General features: G+C 39.7%; 1 protein-coding gene and 1 pseudogene across 1 annotated transcript in view; one reads left to right on the forward strand and one right to left on the reverse strand.

Annotated features, from left to right (window-relative positions):
• ARHGAP15 (Rho GTPase activating protein 15) overlaps window positions 1–18703 on the reverse strand; it is a 622919-nt gene that overhangs the window by 505266 nt on the left and 98950 nt on the right. The window contains exon 5 of the mRNA XM_036422005.2: window positions 9792–9879. Coding sequence (XP_036277898.1) covers window positions 9792–9879 — 88 coding nt within the window. The remainder of the gene's footprint in view (window positions 1–9791; window positions 9880–18703) is intronic.
• Window positions 2780–3505, forward strand: LOC118709753 (annotated as a pseudogene).

The raw sequence follows: 18703 nt of genomic DNA on the forward strand, positions 1-18703 counted from the left end.
TTTTGTTTCCTTAGGACTTATCTAGCACCAGATGAAACAAATAATACTGTAGGCGCTTTGAGCAACAGTTTTGCTCTTGGTCTAAATGAGAGCAAATGAGTCGAATTCCTCGTTGACTTTTCGTCATGATAGGCCTGGACACATAACACCTAGTCATACTTTCGTTCGGTATATATTTGTTAAAAAAAAAAAAAAAAAAAAAAAAAAAAAAAAAAAAAGCTATGCCCAGCCAGTGTGGTTCAGTGGTTGAGTGTTGACCCATGAACCAGGAGGTTGCTGGTTCAATTCATGGTCAGGGCACATGCCTGTGTTGCAGGCTTGATCCCCAGTATTGGGGAGCAAATTTATATTTCTCTCTCATGGATGTTTCTGTTTCTCTATTCTTCTCCCTTCCTTTCTCTCTAAAATCAATAAAAACATATTTTAAGAAGGAATAGCTATGATAGATTATTACAGGGTGGCGATGTCTGGGGACTAAAAGATTATTAAAGATTTGTCCCTGATAGCAAATCTCAGCCCATGGCACTTTTCTCAGTCCTTTTTTTTTATCCTATCTTCAAAAGAAACAGGAAAAAAAAAAAAGTATTCCTCTTTTTAGTCCATTCTATTTCATGCCATTGTTCATATTTCTTACTCCACTGAAATTCCCTGCCTACAAATCCTCATATTGAAATTATAACCATCCTTCAAGGCCCAATTCAAATTTTCACAGATGTGAGCTCTCTTTCCTTTAAATCCCCCAAAAAACAAACAAACAAAAAACAACACTTCTTCTATGTTTCTTATTGCATATCACCCTATTTTTTGGCAGAGATGCTATAAAGCAAAGACAGTATCTTGATTATTCCTGATTATATCTCTGTGCCTTATATGTAGTACTAACGAGCAAGCTGTTCATTGTAGGATTTCAATACATATTCTTATGAAGCCTTTTCCTACCAAGGCTTATATAAATAGCACAAACTTGATTAACCAACTGCATATTTAAATGAAAGTGAGGTAAACTGTAATGAGAAACTACGTTATCTGGATCAACTTTCCAACTAAAAACAATGAAAAATGCTATCTAATTTTTTAAAATTATCTTAAAGAACAAAGGGCTGACTTCCCCACAATCTTTTTGCCCGGGTTCACTGTGCTCTAAGCACCCTGGCCTCCTCCCTTCTTTCCCAAACGCCAAGCACATTAAGTTTCTGGACTTTTCTAACTTGCTCTTCTGCCTGGACCATCTTTCTTTTGGATTCCTCCAAGGCTTCTACATTTTCATTCAGCTCTGCTCAAATATCTACTCAAACAGGTCTTTCCAGACTATCCTATCTAAAACAGTACACTCTTGTCTCCCTTCCCTATCATTCATATAGTTTCATATCATTTCAGTTTAATGTGCATCCCTGTCTACATTATCAAACTCCTTGGAGCAGGAGGGAATGTATTTTCACCATACCCCCTTCCTTCTCCATCTCCCCCCAAAAAGAAGAAAAGGCTGAAAAGATAGTGGAAAGTGGGACTGAAAGTAATTTTTGGAGGTGAGAGTCTAAGCCCAGAGAGAAAAGGTGCATATCCAGTGAACATACTGCCCTTTGCCTGAGGGCATTCTATATTATAAAAGGGTAATATGCAAACTGACCAAATGGCTGAACAACCAGTGGGGGAAGGGGCCAGCAAGCAGGTGGTGCCAGGCCTTCCAAGGAGTGTGTCAGCAGGCAGAGGGAGGGGATGGCGATCGGGGGATGGTGGCAACCAGCAGTGGTGGAGGGGCGATCAGGAGGTGGGGCTGGCCATTTGTCTGCTGGCACCCTCCCCTGATCAGCCCTCCCTGTCACCTAGTGCAGAGGGAAGCCTGCAAGGAGGAGGCCTCAGCCATCAATTGGACATCCCCTAAGAGCTCCCGGACTGCAAGAGGGTGAAGGCTGGGCTGAGGGACCCCCTCCCCACAAGTGCATGAATTTTCATGTACCAGGCTTGTAGTCTGTTTATATTCTACATTTAAATTTAGGTCAATTGAGCTCACAGAATAATGGAAAAATTACTGCCTGAGGGTCTTTAGAAAAGATAAAAAAGAACTTCCCAGCTAGCAGGTGTGGCTCAATGGTTGAGCATCCACCCATGAACCAGGTTCAGGGTTCAATTCCCTGTCAGGGCACTTGCCTGGGTTGTGGGCTGGATTCCAGGTCAGGAGCATACAGGGGGCAGCTATTTGATAATTCTTTCTCATAACTAATTTTTCTATTTCTCCCTCTCCCTTCCTCACTCTGAAATAAATATAAACATATTTTTTAAATGATAAAGAAGAACCAATATTAAATGTGTTATTTTTCTCCAATCTCAAGGGATTATAAAGACTGCCTTTGTATTTGAGCAATGTAATAGAAGAAAAAAACAGAGTAAAGACCAATTCTGTCTCTGAGAAGTTGTAGCACAGTTGTAGCCCTCCTATTGTGTACATACTAGACCCAGTGCACGAATTCATGCACCAGTGGGTCCCTCGGCCTGGCCTGCAGGATCGGGCTGAAACTGGCTCTCCTGAGGGGTCCCAGATTGCGAGAGGGCACAGGGCAGGCCAAGGGACCCCACCAGTGCATGACTAGGGCTGGGAGGGACGAGGGAGGTTAGCCAAAAGTGCAGGGACCACAGAAGGGCTTCAGGGCTTGTCTGGCCCATCTTGCTCAGTCCTGATCAGCCAGACCCCAGCAGCAAGCTAACCTACTGGTCAGAGTGCTTGTACCCTGGTGGTCAGTGCTCTTTCGTGGCACCTCAGAAGCAGCTAGCCCCTTCAGGAATGAAACTGAACATTGCTTTCCTGGCCCCTGGATGCCAGAAACTAATTGAAGTGGACGATGATACTAACTTGTGCCTCCTAGGAGAAGTGTGAAGCCACAGAAGTTGCTTCTGATGCTCTGGGTGAAGAATGGAAGGGTTATGTGGTTGTAATCAATGGAGGAGATGACAAATACAGTTTCCCCACAAAGGGGAGTCTGACTGTTGCTGGGTAAGGGGCACTCCTGTTTTAGACCAAGGTGCACTGGAGAGAGAAAGCGCAAATCCATTCAGGATTGCATTGTGGGTGCCACTCTCAGTTTTTTAAATGTGCTCATTGTTTAAAAGGGAAGAGAAAGATATTTCTGGTCTCGCTGGCTGACACTACTGTGCCTCAATGCCTGGGGCCCAAGAGAGCTAGCAGAATCCGCAAACTCGCCTATCTCTGAATAAGACTGTCTGTCAATATGTTGTGAGGAAGCACCTATACAAAGACAGTAAGAAACCTCAGACCAAAGCACCTAAGATTCAGCATCTTATTACTCCACATGTACTGCAACAGAAGGAGTGTATTGCTCTGAAGAAACAATGCACTGTGGAAAATTAGAAAGAGGCTAAAGAATATGTTAAACTTTTGGTTAAAAGAATAAAAGAGGCCAAAGAAAAATGTCAGGAACAATTTGCCATGAGACATAGGCTGTCCTCTCTGAAAGCTTCTCCCTCTAAGTCTGAGTATAGTAAAAAATGAGATTGAGTCCACTCAAATATAAGAATAAACATTAAATTTCAAAAAGCAAACAAACAAAACATATGCACAAAAACACACACACCACACACACACACACACACACACACACACACACACACACACAGTGGAATGATATATTAGATGTAATGAAAGAAAACCACTGCCCACTGAAAATTCTATATCCAGAGAGAATATGTATTTCCAGACTAAGGGAGAAATGGAGACATTTAGAAACAAGCAGACACTGAGACAGATTGTCACCACAAGACCCTTACTACAGGAATTTCTCAGAATACACTTTAAACAGAAGGAAAAGTGATCCTTGAAGGAAGGTTTAAGATGCGGGAAGAAATAAATAGCAAAGAACATGGTAAATATTGGGCAAATGGAAACCAACATTGACTCTATACGTAAAAGAGAATGAATAATGTCTAGTGTGCTAAAAAAAAAAAAAAAGAATAAATTAAAATATAAAACAGCAAAAGCATATACAAGGAGACTGAGCCAGAAAAAGAGAGAGAGAGAGAGAGAGAGAGAGAGAGAGAGAGAGAGAGAGAAAGAGAGAGAGAAAGAACTCATGGACACAAACAACAGTACAGCAGTATGCTGATTGCAGGGGGAGGGGGAGGTTGTAGGGGAAAGAGGACACGGGAGGAATAAATGCTAGTAGGAGAAAAAAAATAGCCAGGCCTGCATGCTTAGTGGTTGAGCACCAACCTACAAACCAGGAGGTCACAGTTTCATTCCCAGTTAGGGTGACCAATGATTCTCTCTCATCATTGATATTTCTCTCTCTCTTCCTCTCTTCAACTCTGAAATCAATAAAAATATTTAAATCAATAAAATATTTATTTTAAATACATAAAAAATAAAATGAATAAATTACATTTTAAAAAGAAATAAATAGCCTGGCTCAGTTGGTTGAACATTGTTCCTTGCACCAAAAGATCACCAGTTCTGGTCTAGATCAGGGCTAGTGCCCAGATTGTGGGTTCGATCCCCAGTGGGGAGTGTGCAGGAGGCAGCCGACCGATATTTGTCTCTCATTGATGTTTCTATCTCTCCCTCTTCCTTCCTCTCTCTGAAATCAATTTAAAAAGACATAAATAGATTAAACATTTTAAGCTAATATTTTGGCTGAGGGTAAAATATTTGATTAGCTTTAGCCTTTGATAAGTATCAATGTAATCCTAGGTAGGCCACTAACAGAACAGAAACAAAGTGTGTCACTACCAAAGAAGTAGAGAAAAATATAGAAGAATAAAAAAATTTGAAACTAAAAGCAAGACATACTGATAGGAAAAAGCAAAAATTCCATATATGCACTATGAGTCTACATATAGACATTCAAAACCAGACAAAGTAAATTATATTTTTTCAAGATGCATAGATACAGGTGGGAAAACAATGAAAGGTAATAAAATAGTGGATAAATGCAAATTAATCCTGTGGCCATGGATGAGTTTCTGTTGATGTAAGGACAAATGTCAAGGAGTGGTACTTCTAGGGTTGACGGGGTCTATATCTTGACCTGGGAAGTGGTTATACAGAAGTTAGATGAATAATTTAAAATATTTTTATATGTTTTATACAATTTACTAAAAATGGTTTTTGTATTGTTTTCCAATGACAAAATATCTAAAAACTTTAAAGTGAGTTAAAAATCAGAAAATATGAAAATCTATGAGACTATGAACACTGCCCTTTCCTTCAGCATACAGCATATGCAGCTCTGAGGACACTGGTTGTTTTCAAATGCTGCGCCTCACTGGAGTGTCGGCCAGTTGGCACCAAACTTTCTCTGGTCTGAGGTGAACAACACAGAGACAACATAAGTGCACAATGAAAGGGGACAGTTTTCCGTCTTGCTAAAGACTTTCATTCTGAGTTTTATCCTACCTTGGTTTGGGACTGCTATTTTATATGTCCTTTTTCTGTTAAAAAATGAGAGTGGCAGTAGGTGGTAAGTTACTCTTTGATGGCCTTACTAAAAACAAAAGCAAAAAATAGGCCAGTCCTCCTTTCCCTTGCATAGTTGACTGAGGACTCTGAGCCTAAAAATCTCTAATTTGCAAACACCAGTAAAGTGATTCTGGTCTATTTTCAGGGAAAGGGCAACTTTCAATAAAAATGTGACTTAATAATGAACTGAAACAATGTTGGTGAGGTTGAAAAATGGCCAAACATGAAATGTGGTATCAGGCACAACATTCTGTGACATGCTGTGTTAAGTGTGAAAGCCTTGGGGGTAGAGTCAATGAAGGAAAATGTACATGGACACGCAGGAGGGTACATCTAAAGCTCCAATTGGAGGGATGGTTTCATTTTCAGAATTATTCAGTGCTTAGACACAATATTTTATGCTGCCTATGAGTATATATATTTGTCTTCTTGGAGGATGTACATACTGGTGAAACTTGAACTAATTTCTCTTCTGTATGTGTCCGAATCAGTTCAATTACAAAACTAACATAAGGAAACAACTGGGTTATAATTATTTTCTAAATGATGTACTATAGAATATCATAAATATAGTCAGACTAGAGGCCCAGTGCACGAAGGAGAGGGTGGTCCCTCAGCCCAGTTTGCCCCCTTTCACACTCCAGGAGCCTTCAGGGGATGGCCTGCTGACACGGGAGCAGGCCTAAACCGCAGTCTGGCCTCCCACTGCAGGCTGATCAGGGGAAGACACCACCTCCATCACCCTGCTGCTGCTGCCACTGCTGGTCATGGCAGCTGCCAAAGTGTTTTCATCAACACAGACTCCAGTCCCTTCACCATGAAAAAATGACAACTTTCTTTAGGCATTTTCAAGATGCCTCTTTCATAGGATATGGCATTTCTTTCTTTCTTTTTTTTTGACTTTTATTCTCTTCTGAGGATATGTTTCCATTGATTTTTATAAAACGTGAAAGAGAGAGAGAAAGACAGAGAAACATCAGTGTGAGAGGGACACTTTGACTGGTTGCCTCCTGCATAAGCCCTGACCTGGGCCCCAGCCAGAGAGGAGCCTGCAGCCTAGGTATATGCCCTTGATCAGAATTGAACCAGACCCTGTAGTCCACAGGCCAAGGCTTTATCACTGAGCCAAACTGGCTAGGGCAGGAAATGACTTTTCGTAGACCCTCCAGTAGCGGATCTTCATTTGTTTCTCCAGGAGTGAGGAGGAAAGACCCTAGATAGCCTTCTTGGATTCTTATTACCCAAGTTACCAAGAACACTGAGAGTGGCTTACAGGGAGCTTAGCCAACGAGCAGTCAGAAAAGGTGTTTCCTCTGCAGCTCCCGCACAGAGTCGTGCCTGCTGGGGCACTGTCTCCCAGTGGCCGTGGCCTGGGCTCACCTCCCTGCCTCTAGGCTCCAGCTCCGTCTGCAGGCCTGCTCTGCGCTGCTCTTTATGGATCTGATCATGGCTGTGGTGACTGGCAGGCCCTTCTCCAGCCTGCTCTCTGCATGCCTGCTAGTTGTCTGTGCCATCCATGGTTTGCCTCACTGTGCAGCAGGCCCCACCCCCATCTGTGCACACAGCCTATAAAGAGGTAATTTGTCCGATCATGACTGTTACAGCATCCCAGACAAATTTGCATATTACCTCTTTATATAGAGAGGTATTTTAATAGAGTACATTATAATAGAATATAATACATATTTTATGGTTATTATGTGTTTTTTAATTTTATGAACTAATTCCATTCCTTATTAATTATGCCGGCATATAACACTATCCCATTTTAGAGATGAGGATTCCAAAGCTCAGAGAAGTTGGGTAATTGTCAGCTCCTAATGGCAAAACTAGAATGGAGTTCACTGTGGTTGAACTTCAAAGTCCTGCTCCTAGCTACTTTGTTGCTTAGTTCACCACTGCATTAACATTCAAAGAGCATTCCTGTAAAGATTAAAATGCCCCTTACTCTTTTCAACTGCATCTGCACATACTCAGGCAATTTCTACTGACCCCATTGGAGGGAAGGACAGCCTTTTCTCCAGAAGCACATGGATAACACCAGGGGCACAAAAAAATTTCAGAAATTGGGGCATAAATCTCTTTCAAAACAAAACCACAGCATCTTTAATCAAGCCTGGCAATTATCGTATCATTTCTCCAAAACTGGAATTGGGAAATGTGGGCTATCCCACTAGGCCTTTAATACTTGGTTAGAAATGTATCCAAGAAGTTGACTAGCAAGACAACTCATGCAGCACAAACACGAATCTGTAATTCTCTTCCCCAATTACCACAAAGCACAGTTGGTTCCTGCCCTGAATTCCCTTTGAAGACAATGAGTGCCCAGGAGAAACCTTAAGATCACTGAAAACGGGGCCAGAAGTCATAAGTAGGGACTGCCAAACAACCACCAAAACCTGTTAACAAGTTTCCTCTACAAGTAAAATCGATTGTCAAGGTACAACAATTTCGAAGGTTGAACTGGAGGCGTGAGATAAGTGAGCTGACTTGCAAGGTTTTCCTATCATCGAAAAGGGAGTTTTAAAATTCAACAGCAGATAATGCTATCTTCTCATACAAGGGGATTAAAATAATAAATATAAACCAACTTGGAATCCAATCACCCCCATTTCCCCAGCACATTCGAGTGAACTCTGCCCCAGTGGGCTCTGGTTGCCTGGGAGGAGGGAGATCTTCTCAGCAGCCACACACAGTTAGGCAAGCACTGCCCTCCCTGATGCACTTCCTTCCCCTGAGAACTCATTCAAGGGCGACAAAGGGCCTGTGAGGGGTTGGGGCTGTTTTGTGCCTGGCCCTTCGGGGTACTTTATCTTTCTTAAAAAGATTATCTTAACCTTACTGTGGCCAAAATATAAAAACAAAGCCTTAAAACAAATTTCTGAGGCAGTTTGAATTAAAAATACAGAGGCATGAGATATATTTTTAATTTATTCATAATTAGTTTACAGATTGGACTGCATGGAGATTCCAAAATCAGCAAGCCACGTTGGGATAAAGGCTATTGCAATTATCAGGAGCAAGCCAAATGCTACCTTTTGTTCTTACTAAAATCTTCTCCTTTAAATGAAAACGTCTCCCAGCAAAAGATTTTCTACTTCCTATTTAAAGAGGATTACATAGCATACATGACTGGTGACTGGAAAGCAAAGAACTTTCCATCGTTTCATTACCTGCCAAGTACAAATGAGTTCATTGTGGTTGACTCCTGCCAGGCGCCCCTTTCCCTGCCGCCCATCAGGCCGATGGGGTGTGGCAGGTGGGTTCCTGCCCACAGTCCTTCCTGATCGGGAGGCTGTCAGCTAGGCCACCTGCCCAGTCTCCTACATCCTGTTGCAGCCCTGGTGTTTGGGCAGCAAGGTTTAGGGGTTGAATTGCCCCAGTAACTAATAAAAAAACTTTCCACCTTGCTATCACTGTCAAATCCCTGTGGGCACACGTGAGGCCCTCCTCCAGGTACCATAAAGACACCCTACAAATTTCACTTTGTAATAACCAGAGGATACAGAAATTGTGTTAGCTCCATTAGATGGAGTCATAGATATATTCGGAAAGGTTAGTGGGATATAGTGAAATGCCTCAGCTAGACTAAGATAAAAAATCACTTTGTTAACTTAGAGTGTTTCCTCATTGGTAGCACCCTAAATTAAGGTGCCATTTATAAACAGTTTATTATTATTTATTAATGTGTGGAGCACTTTATAGCATGCTAGATAACAACTTAAATTCATGTATTAAAGATGCACATACATGGTTTAACACGATTTACGTCTTATAATATTCTTTAAAACAGCTTCCCATAGTCTCATCCGTTAAGCATTTATTACTAATGCATTTTATAACACACTTTATAATACATTATTTGAGCAAGTAGCTGCATTTAGTGATCATTTCATAAATAAGAATAAAGCGTTTATAAATGGCACCTTAATTTAAAGGGTTACCTTCGTATTACCAGAGAGCTGCTCACCATTCATCTTATTTTGTGATTATTCTCCAAATGCACCACTTAATAAAACAGACACCAAGTTCTATTTTCCCTTCATCTGATTAAAAGTTTATTGAGCTATTTCCTCCATCTGCTTTTAGACTGTGGTAGCTTGGAGGTTTTAGTGTGATTTTTGCTGCATCCAAACTTTTTAAAAATATATTTTTTCCTGTTGATAGTATAACAGATATCTCCATCCCCGCCTCTTCCTACCTCCTATCCAGAGCCCATATCTTCACTACCTAATGCCCGCGTCCATGGACTATGCATAAGTCCAAATTTTTAATTCAATGGTATTTCTGTAAAGATGAACAATAGAAGCAGAAAACCACCCACCGTATTAGGCAGAGCCTGCTGCTTGGATTCTTTGTAAAATTCAATTTTTCTACTCGAAAGGACAATCCAGGAAGTAGACCAGTTTTTCCTTGGAGAAAAATAAAGAAAAAAAAGCATTATCACTTAAAGAAATTATTCATGGATTAATTATGAGCAACATTTGGATTAAGTAGAGGCTACATTTTTAACTAGAATTCCTAAAAGTATTTTCTTTATTACAGTTGATATGTTGTATGGAATTTGGGTAATATAAGGACATTCTGTAATTTTTAAAGGTCATGGCATTTATAGTAAAAGTTTCTCAATTCATATATCCTTCCCAAATTCTTTTCAACTACTGAAAATCTAGTTTTAATGTATCCATATTCCTTCAGCAAGCCAAGTATAGCAAAGTAAAAATAGGAATCAGAACACCTTCTTTCATTGTTTCTTCTCATCATTGATTTATTATATTACTGAGTCTTAAACACTAAATAGCTAATGTGCCACTGTCTAATTGAAAATATTTTTAATGTTGAATTTCACTAGAAATCAAAGAAATGCAAATAGAAAGAGTGAAATGCTTTTTTACCTCTTTGCCAATCAATTGGCAAGAATTTGAAGGAATAATACCAAGGGTTCTTGAACATGTGAAGAAATGTATTCTCCCATACAAGTTTGGTGGGAGTATAAACTAGCCTATCTTTTCTTAAATGAATTTGGCAATATGCTTTATAAAAATCTTTAAAAATGTGTTGAAACCGGTTTGGCTCAGAGGATAGAGCATTGTCTGTGGGCTGAAAGGTCCCAGGTTCGATTTCGGTCAAGGGCATGTACCTTGGTTTCGGACACTTCCCCAGTGGGGGTTGTGCAAGAGGCAGCTGATCAATGATTCTCTTTCTTAGATGTTTCTAACTCTCTATCCCTCTCTCTTCCTCTCTGTAAAAAAATCAATGAAATATATTTTTTAAATCTTTAAAAATGTGTGTATGTTTTGAGTAAACAAGTCCATTCCTATGAATTTAAATGTATCCTAAAGAAATCATCTCACAAGTTGTTAAGGTTGTGTGCCCATGAATGAATTGGATCATTATGTCTTAATTATCTTCCTAAAATATTAAAAAAGAAAAGACTGGTATGTAAGCTGCACATAACAGATTCCTAGCATGGAATAAGGAACCCTATGCTATAGAACAGGGATGGGGAATGTACGGCCTGCAGGCTGTATGAGGCCCACAGAATCATTTGGTCTAGCCCTGCTAAAGCAACCAGAGGTGGGACTTGAAATTCAATAAATCTAAGAGTTTTTTTCATAGCAACATGAATTTATATTAAGTTAATTGTATTAAGCAAATGATGTTATAAATATCCAAATGGCCCTTGGCAGATAAAAAGGTTCCCCAGCCCAGCTATAGAAGTATATTGATATGAGAGGATTTTAATGTAGACCATAATACAATATGCAATTTGTAAACACCATGCTATTTCCCTAAGAGTGTCCTCACACATCCCAGCCTCTTCTTATTATTAATTCTTACTCACTGGAAGTTTAAATATTATGTCCTCCAATGTGCCTTCTATAACTTTCGCACATAGTATTCATGACAAATTAAAAGTTAGTTTTTATAAATTTCATTTCTCTCTCCTTATTTTTAAAAAGCCTAAAATGACAGAAAGTATTTCATCTTTATAGAAACATTCCCAAGTGCCTAGCACAGTGCCTTGGACAAGTATACACTAAATAGGAATTTACTGAGTCAATGATTAAAAATTTGGCATGAGGGGAAAAGCTGGATATAACAACAGTTAATTCAGGTGGTAAAGTCACAGCTTTTAATTTTCCTTTGTATTTCTTGATGTTTATCAAAATAAGTTTCTACCCATTATATCATATTGCTATAATTTTCTTTGGTAGAACACTCATTTCAAAGTAGCTGACTTCATTTTACAAAAGTGGATTAAAAAAGAAGTTTACAGAAAGACATTATTCAGGTCGATAGAAAACTAGACAAAATTATATTTTAAATGACCAGTCAAGATCTTTGTGTAATTTATTTGCCCTTATCCCTTAGGATTTAGGGGCTTGATTGAAAAGACAGCTTTGACTCAATGAAGTTGATATTTACAAGATTAGGCTGTTCTTACATGCCTGAATCTATCTGACTGATATATCATCACATTTTAAAAAAATAACATAACAAACAGAAACAGTGTGTATTTTCCAACTTGCAAATATAAACACTATGCTCTTGGATCTACTTTTCTTCAAATAAAGAGTCACTTTCACTTTTTCAGTCAAATGATGATAAAGATGCTGGAAGGGGAAACAGAAAAAACAAACATGTAGGCCTTTTCTCTCCTCACTAGTGCCCATTTGTCCTTTTAGGTAGCAGTAAGTGAATTAGAGCAGCCTTAGGCTTCTCTCTTCATGAGGTCATATTAGGAGGGCCACAGATAGGAAACAGGGAAACCGTGGAAACATGCTGGTCTAGACTGGGCATCTGTTATTTCCACCCCTAATTTTGACGGTCTGCAATCAGAGAGTATGGAACACCCTCAGACATGGTGAAACCCATATTTAACCTGCCTGTTATATTTCCAACTCTATTTTTCACCTCTTGGCAGAAAGACTATACCTTATTTGCTCCCTGTCTGTAGCAAGTCCTGAATAAATAGTTCTGATTTGAATCTGTTTCAGATGTTGATCATTTATAGGACTTATTGGCATTATTCTTCCCTTTCTTAAACTTGGAGCTGGGACTGGTTAGAATTGAAGTGCATGAAATTCAATTATCTCATGGTTCTACACTAGAACTTTGAGCTGCCTTGAAACGTTCCATTAGGGAAATCTGAAGAACAAGCCAAAGAAGGGAAGAAATGCAGGTATTGAAGCCTCAGTAATAGGCACTGTCCTGACACTTTGCATACAGTGCTATATTTTGTTTTGAATTTATAAACTGCAAATAACGCCTTTACAGCATTAGAATAAGAGTAAAGGTTTTCCCAATTGGCTTAAAATAATTTTATTTCAGAAAGAAGAATAAAATGATGTTGTCAAACTTTTAGATGTATCAAATTCATTTCATTTTTTTCATGGTTACTTTAAAAATAATTAGCACAAATCATATTTTGAGAACTTAGCATAAGTTTGATTGTCTAGTGGAAGTTTAGTTTCACTAAATAGATGTCAAAGGTACTAATATGGAAAATGTGGTTCTGAGAGTTCAGTAAATTAAAGCCACACACTTTAATTTCAGAGTCAAACCCAGTTTCTCTGACTCTAAAGCCTATACTATAATCTGTTCACTAATTTATACTGTCATTTTTTAAGAATTAAGCAGGACAATCTTGGGTAAGGAGACTGTCAATGTCAGATTTTTGTCATAATTTTAGTCAAAATTCTCCAATCATAAAAGCTAGCTTGCATAATTTGTAACAGGAGCTAAGCCATCCTAACTCTCTTATAAACTGTTTTACCTGCTGCTAATTAAAAGGTTTGGGCAAAGACCAGACACTTCCAAGTTCTCTCCTTTCCTTAGAAATTGCACTGGCTTAAGAACCACATGATGGACCCTTCAACTCTTCCTAAGTCCAGAAACAAAGGTGCACTACTAATGAAGGCACCTGTGTCTCTTTCCTGCTATGGGACTATTCTGTGATGAGCAGAGTCACCCACACTCAGTAGGAAGCATCAAACTAGGAAGTGATTGAGAATTCACCTCCTGGGAGCAGCTTTTACACGATCACTTAGATTGGAACCTCCCCTCTGCTGAACGAAGTGCTCTCTAGACACTTGACCATAATCCTTACACCATCTGTTCTGTCCATCTGATAGGTTTGACCATCGGATAGGTTTGGCTCATTGTGTTGCTGTAATTCTCAGAGTATTGGTGGAAGACCTTCTTAACCTCATTACTCTAATACCTTGAGTCTTTTGAAGGCATTGTCAGCTCTGGAGAGAGTATGAAAAGTGTCATTTGTCAAGGTTTTGTTTTGATGTAAACCTTTCCTTCATGTTTTCTGAATGCAATGAAATCCTTTTAGGTGACTGTTGTTCAGAAAAAAAGTAATTTCTGCAAATGTAGATAGCTTAGCCAGGACAGGTGACTAGAACCATCTAATGAAACTCTCAAAATAGACCTTTTGAGTATGAAGTCGTTTTCAAGATGGAACATAAGACCCTCTACCCTCCTAGTTCTCCCAAAGAGACATTATCCCTAACCTCTTAGAGCTTTCCTGCTTCTGGGCACATTTAGCAGGTACTGCTGAACGTTTTTGAGTAAAAAAGTATGTTTTTCAGTAAGGTTACACATCAAGATTTTTCCTGCTCTGTGTATGCTGTTATTCATTAACAAGAACTGCTAACGCACTTATCTCCTGCATTTCCCGTTTCTGTTTCTTAGTTCCCTAGGGTTTTGATGTGTTATTCCTAGCATAAAAGAAAAAAGATTTAACACTTCAGGTTTAGTATATTTTGGCTGATTTATAATTCTAGTGCCAATACCTAAGCTTTCTAGAGGTCTTCCTGGCTTTTGGGACTTGTGTCAATCAGATGTCCTGGTATTTCATAAGTATCAACTAATTTAATTTCTAAGCTAATCACAAGTATCTACTGAGCATTTACCACATGAAAGACACAGTTCCAGGGACTGAATATATAAAGGCAAATAAGAGGGACCTCAAGAAGCCTACCTGTAACTCAGAGGAGAAAGGGGATAAACATAGAAACAAATAAAGCCTCCAAACAACATTGGGAGGTGGGTAATACACCCATTTTACAGGTGAGGAAACCTGAAGCTTCATGAGGCTGCAGCCTACTCAAGAGCACAGAAAGCATAAATGTGGGATTGAGGCCACATTTTCTGGACCTTCAAGGCCATGTTCATTCTGCTGCATCAACTGTCTCTAGAGCAGGCAGCATGCAACTCTTCTGTAGTCCTATAAGGCATATGTATGCAGAGCTTCAGAAAGGCTCTGAGAAAGGAAGATACAGAACTGTTGTCAGTACTTGAATGTCTTTCTTTTTGGAGAAAAGTCACTTTATTGCCTGATCTGGGTTGTCCCAGAATGACGAATTGCAAGCCCTTTTATACCTACCTTCCCATGATGGCCACCAGCTTTGCAGTCACTGGTTGGAGCCAATTAATGCCTCATCTTAAATATGAGAGCACTCTTTTCTATGTCCCACAAGGAAAGATAAAAAAACAAACTCCTGAATGGACTTAAGGATTAAGTAAGACACATAGCTCAAGAACTATCCCATTTCATTAAGTCAGAGATCCTAGGAATAGATGAGCCAGTCTTCCCACAAATTTACAGATGTCAGTCATGTGAGGCATTGATACTGAGGGTAGTGATTCAGTGCAGGGAACAGACACAAGGATTGCAGGCATTTACTTTATTTTTTATTTTTTTGTATGAAAACAAATCGCATCTAAGGGGGAAAAGGTGCTTACTACAATTAGGAAGAGGAACTACAATAAATTCAAATAAACACAGTTTATGCAATTAGTGAGACACGTAAAAGACTTTCTTAAAACAAATTGTGAGTTGTGAAGGTGAAAATATAAAAAGAAAAACCACAAACAAACATAAACACAAACAAACAATAGAAAATAACCAAAAAAAAGAAACAAAACAAGAAATAACAAAACTCTGGGCATCAGCTTAGCTTAAAACACTTTGCATTCTACAACATGGACACCGGATGGCAGCACATAATAACAGCAACTTAGTAACTGCTTATCTGAGGAACACTTGATGGAGAATGCCCTTTACACCATTCATTATGGTTATAAGAGTCTGTCAGCTCGAGCTCCAAGTTTTATACAGTCATTTGCTCTAGCATTAAACTTGAAATCTTACACTCACCTCACTTATGCCTCCTTTGGCTAATGATAGGGTAGCTAACCAAAATTCAGAAGAAAATATGTGAGATTTCTTGGTAAATTTCAGACCTTCTTTGGGCTGTCTGCCTTTGGGAGCTGACTTGGTCACACTGGATTTAACTTGAGTTTGCAACTGGGGTGGGAGTGAAAGTAATTTACTCTAGTGTCCCTGGGTAATTTACCACAAAATCACTCAGATACTGTTAAATGTTCTGATTCGTTCTCAAACTGGCGCATGAGAAACTTAATTCTCCCTTCCCATATTTTAAGCTTCTTATAAGTTGTCACATCTAAAAGGAGGGTCAAATAGACATGGAGGTATAAATATACACGTCTCTGCCACTACTGCAAGAAACAGAGAAGCTTTACATATTCAAAGAGCTATCAGATGTTGGAAATTATAACAGAGCAGATGATGAAAATCATAAAACCAAAGCAACCTTTAACAAATCCACTTCCATATTATGGTCTCCAAACCTTCCTTCTAGACCTCACTACGCACACAAAAGGAAAGACGCGTTCAGCCTGGGATGAATTACTGGGATCCTGAGCAGAAAGTGCTAAAGAAAAATAAGTTCAAGTCAGAAGGGTACTTTCATATCACATTCTAAAGGAAATCTATTCTTAGTAACAATGGTTTAAAAAAAATAAGAAGAAACAAACGAAAAGTCTAATAGCAAGGAGCCCTGGGTTGAAAATGGCACCAGTGGACATAACCCTGCACTACCTTTATTCTATTCCTTTCCACCTGAACGCTATCTCAGTGCCCTTGTCTCCCCCTCCTGTCCGCACCTCCCAACCCACGGGCACATGCACACACATATGTACTTCTCAGGCCACTGTGAAGATCAGAGGGAGAAGGGACATGTGACAAGGTGTGTGGAGCTACAAATAAGACAATGAGACCAGGAAGGGCCAGGCATGAAGGGAGAGTTGCAGAGGGGGAGACAAGGGTGCTGAGATAGTGTTCATGCTGCCAGGTGTCTTTTGTAAATTAAAGGGTTGAAAATAACTTTTCACTCTGGTCTCACGGAGCTTCAGAGAGGCTAGCGTGACTTCTCATTTGGGATCCAGAGGCCCCAAAGGAAGGAAGCCCTAATCTTCATCAGAAAAGCTAAGCCATATTTTCAATGTATACAATTAAAAATTAAAGTTGAATGATGAATGCTTTAGGCTTTCAATCCTGTCTGTGATCACTGGGGAAATTTGTGGAACTTGATTTCAAAATAAGGCTAAATCTATGGTGCTTTATGAATGTAACATATAGCCAATGTGTTCTCCTTCCCTTCACCCACTCTTGCTCATATTCAGAAATAGGTCAAACTTTTCTTAGAAAGAGAAAATGTATGAAACAAGGAAGCTAAATAAAAAGGAAAATGGGGAAGAGGAACAAAAACAAGGATACATTACTTGATGTGGGTGACATAATTATGGATTGCTGAGTAAAAAAACTTTATAATATGAATAAAAATAAAGTTGCTAAGTGGCAATTGAAGCCCTTGGTACTGTCAATGATATGAAATAAAATAATGGTTTTTCACTCCCTGGACTCAAAAGGCTTCTAGCAAGAGGGGGAAAAAACAAAACAAAACAAAACAAAAAACTAACCTATTTCAAACAGAGGATGAGGCTAAAATCTTACCCTAATCTTTTATACAATAAAGTTTGGAAGGAAGGAGAGGTTAATACATGGACTAAGTTTCTCTACTTGTAAAATTGAAAGTAATAATACAGCCTATCTTATAGTATTATTACAATACTAGTGACCCAGTGCATGAAATTCATGCACATTAAAAGGGAATTAATTAAAGGAAATATTTCAATATTGCTATTTTCCCTTTCTCAATAATAGAAGTGTCAGAAATGAACAAAAATTAGTAAAATGTATATGAAAATCTTCCTCCTGTCAGAGTCTGGGGCATGGCACAGGAACTAGAGTCAAGACCTCACCCATCCAAATGCACCTCGAAATCACACAACTCCAAGACCTAGCCAAGCCCATTCCCATTGGGTTAGTTCCAGACCCAGCTGGGCCCATCCCCATCAAGCCCCACCAGGTTGGGGGGCGTGGCTACAGGTCGTCTGGCTCGGGCCAGGAGGTGAGCCTTGAGGTCTCCAAGCCTGGGCCAGAGGGCACAGCCTGGCAGGGGATGTGGCCTCATGTCTCCTGGGACAGGGGGCATGGCCTTAAGTCTTTGGCTGAGTGCCCAGGGGGTGGGGGACAACAGTCTGAGGTCCCCCAGCCTGGCACTGGGGCAGGGGGGTGTAGCCTGAGGTCCCCCATCAAGCCCTGCTGGGCAGGGGCTGTGGCCTGAGATCTCCTGGCCCAGCACTGGGACAGGGGGACCAGCCTAAAGTCCCCTGTCAAGCCCCACAAGCCGGTGGGTATAGCCTCAGGTCCCCTGCCCTGGCCCAGTGCCATGCAGCCTCAGGTCCCTGCTGATTTTCATTAAGGCTCATTACAGGAACTTGGCCTCTGCTGTGGGTACACCATCTTGTGTTATGAGATCCCCACCTCTGCTGTGGGTACAGTCATCTGGTTATGGCATGATAGTCAATTTGTGTATTTCCTCTTTATGAGATAGAATTTCTGATAAAATAATTTAGCCAAGTGCTTGACAGAGTATCTATAATAATAAAAGTGTAATATGCTAATTAGACTGGACATCCTTCTGGATGACCTTCTGGACGAAGCTGGGGCTTTGAGGGAAGCCCGGGTCCTGGAGGGCAGCCCAGGTCCCAATTGCCAGAGGGAAGCTGGGGCTGGCAGCCTGGGGAAGGTAGGCCTACTCTTGCAAAAATTTCATGCATTGGGCCTCTAGTTTATTAATATTGTTTACTAACTCATCAAAATGTATAAACATATATTAAAGTACCTTGATAAATGGGTAAAAAGTTATCAAACAAAATTTTACATAAGAAATATAAGTTATAATAATTATGGTTATAATTTAATAGTAATTTATTATTTAGTAAATTATCAATGGGATAAATTTACACATTTTTAAGGTTATGATCAAACTGAATATTTTGTTGGCAGTTACA

Source organism: Pipistrellus kuhlii, unplaced genomic scaffold (genome assembly GCF_014108245.1).
Source record: "Pipistrellus kuhlii isolate mPipKuh1 unplaced genomic scaffold, mPipKuh1.p scaffold_m20_p_7, whole genome shotgun sequence".
NCBI classification, from domain to species: Eukaryota; Metazoa; Chordata; class Mammalia; order Chiroptera; family Vespertilionidae; genus Pipistrellus; species Pipistrellus kuhlii.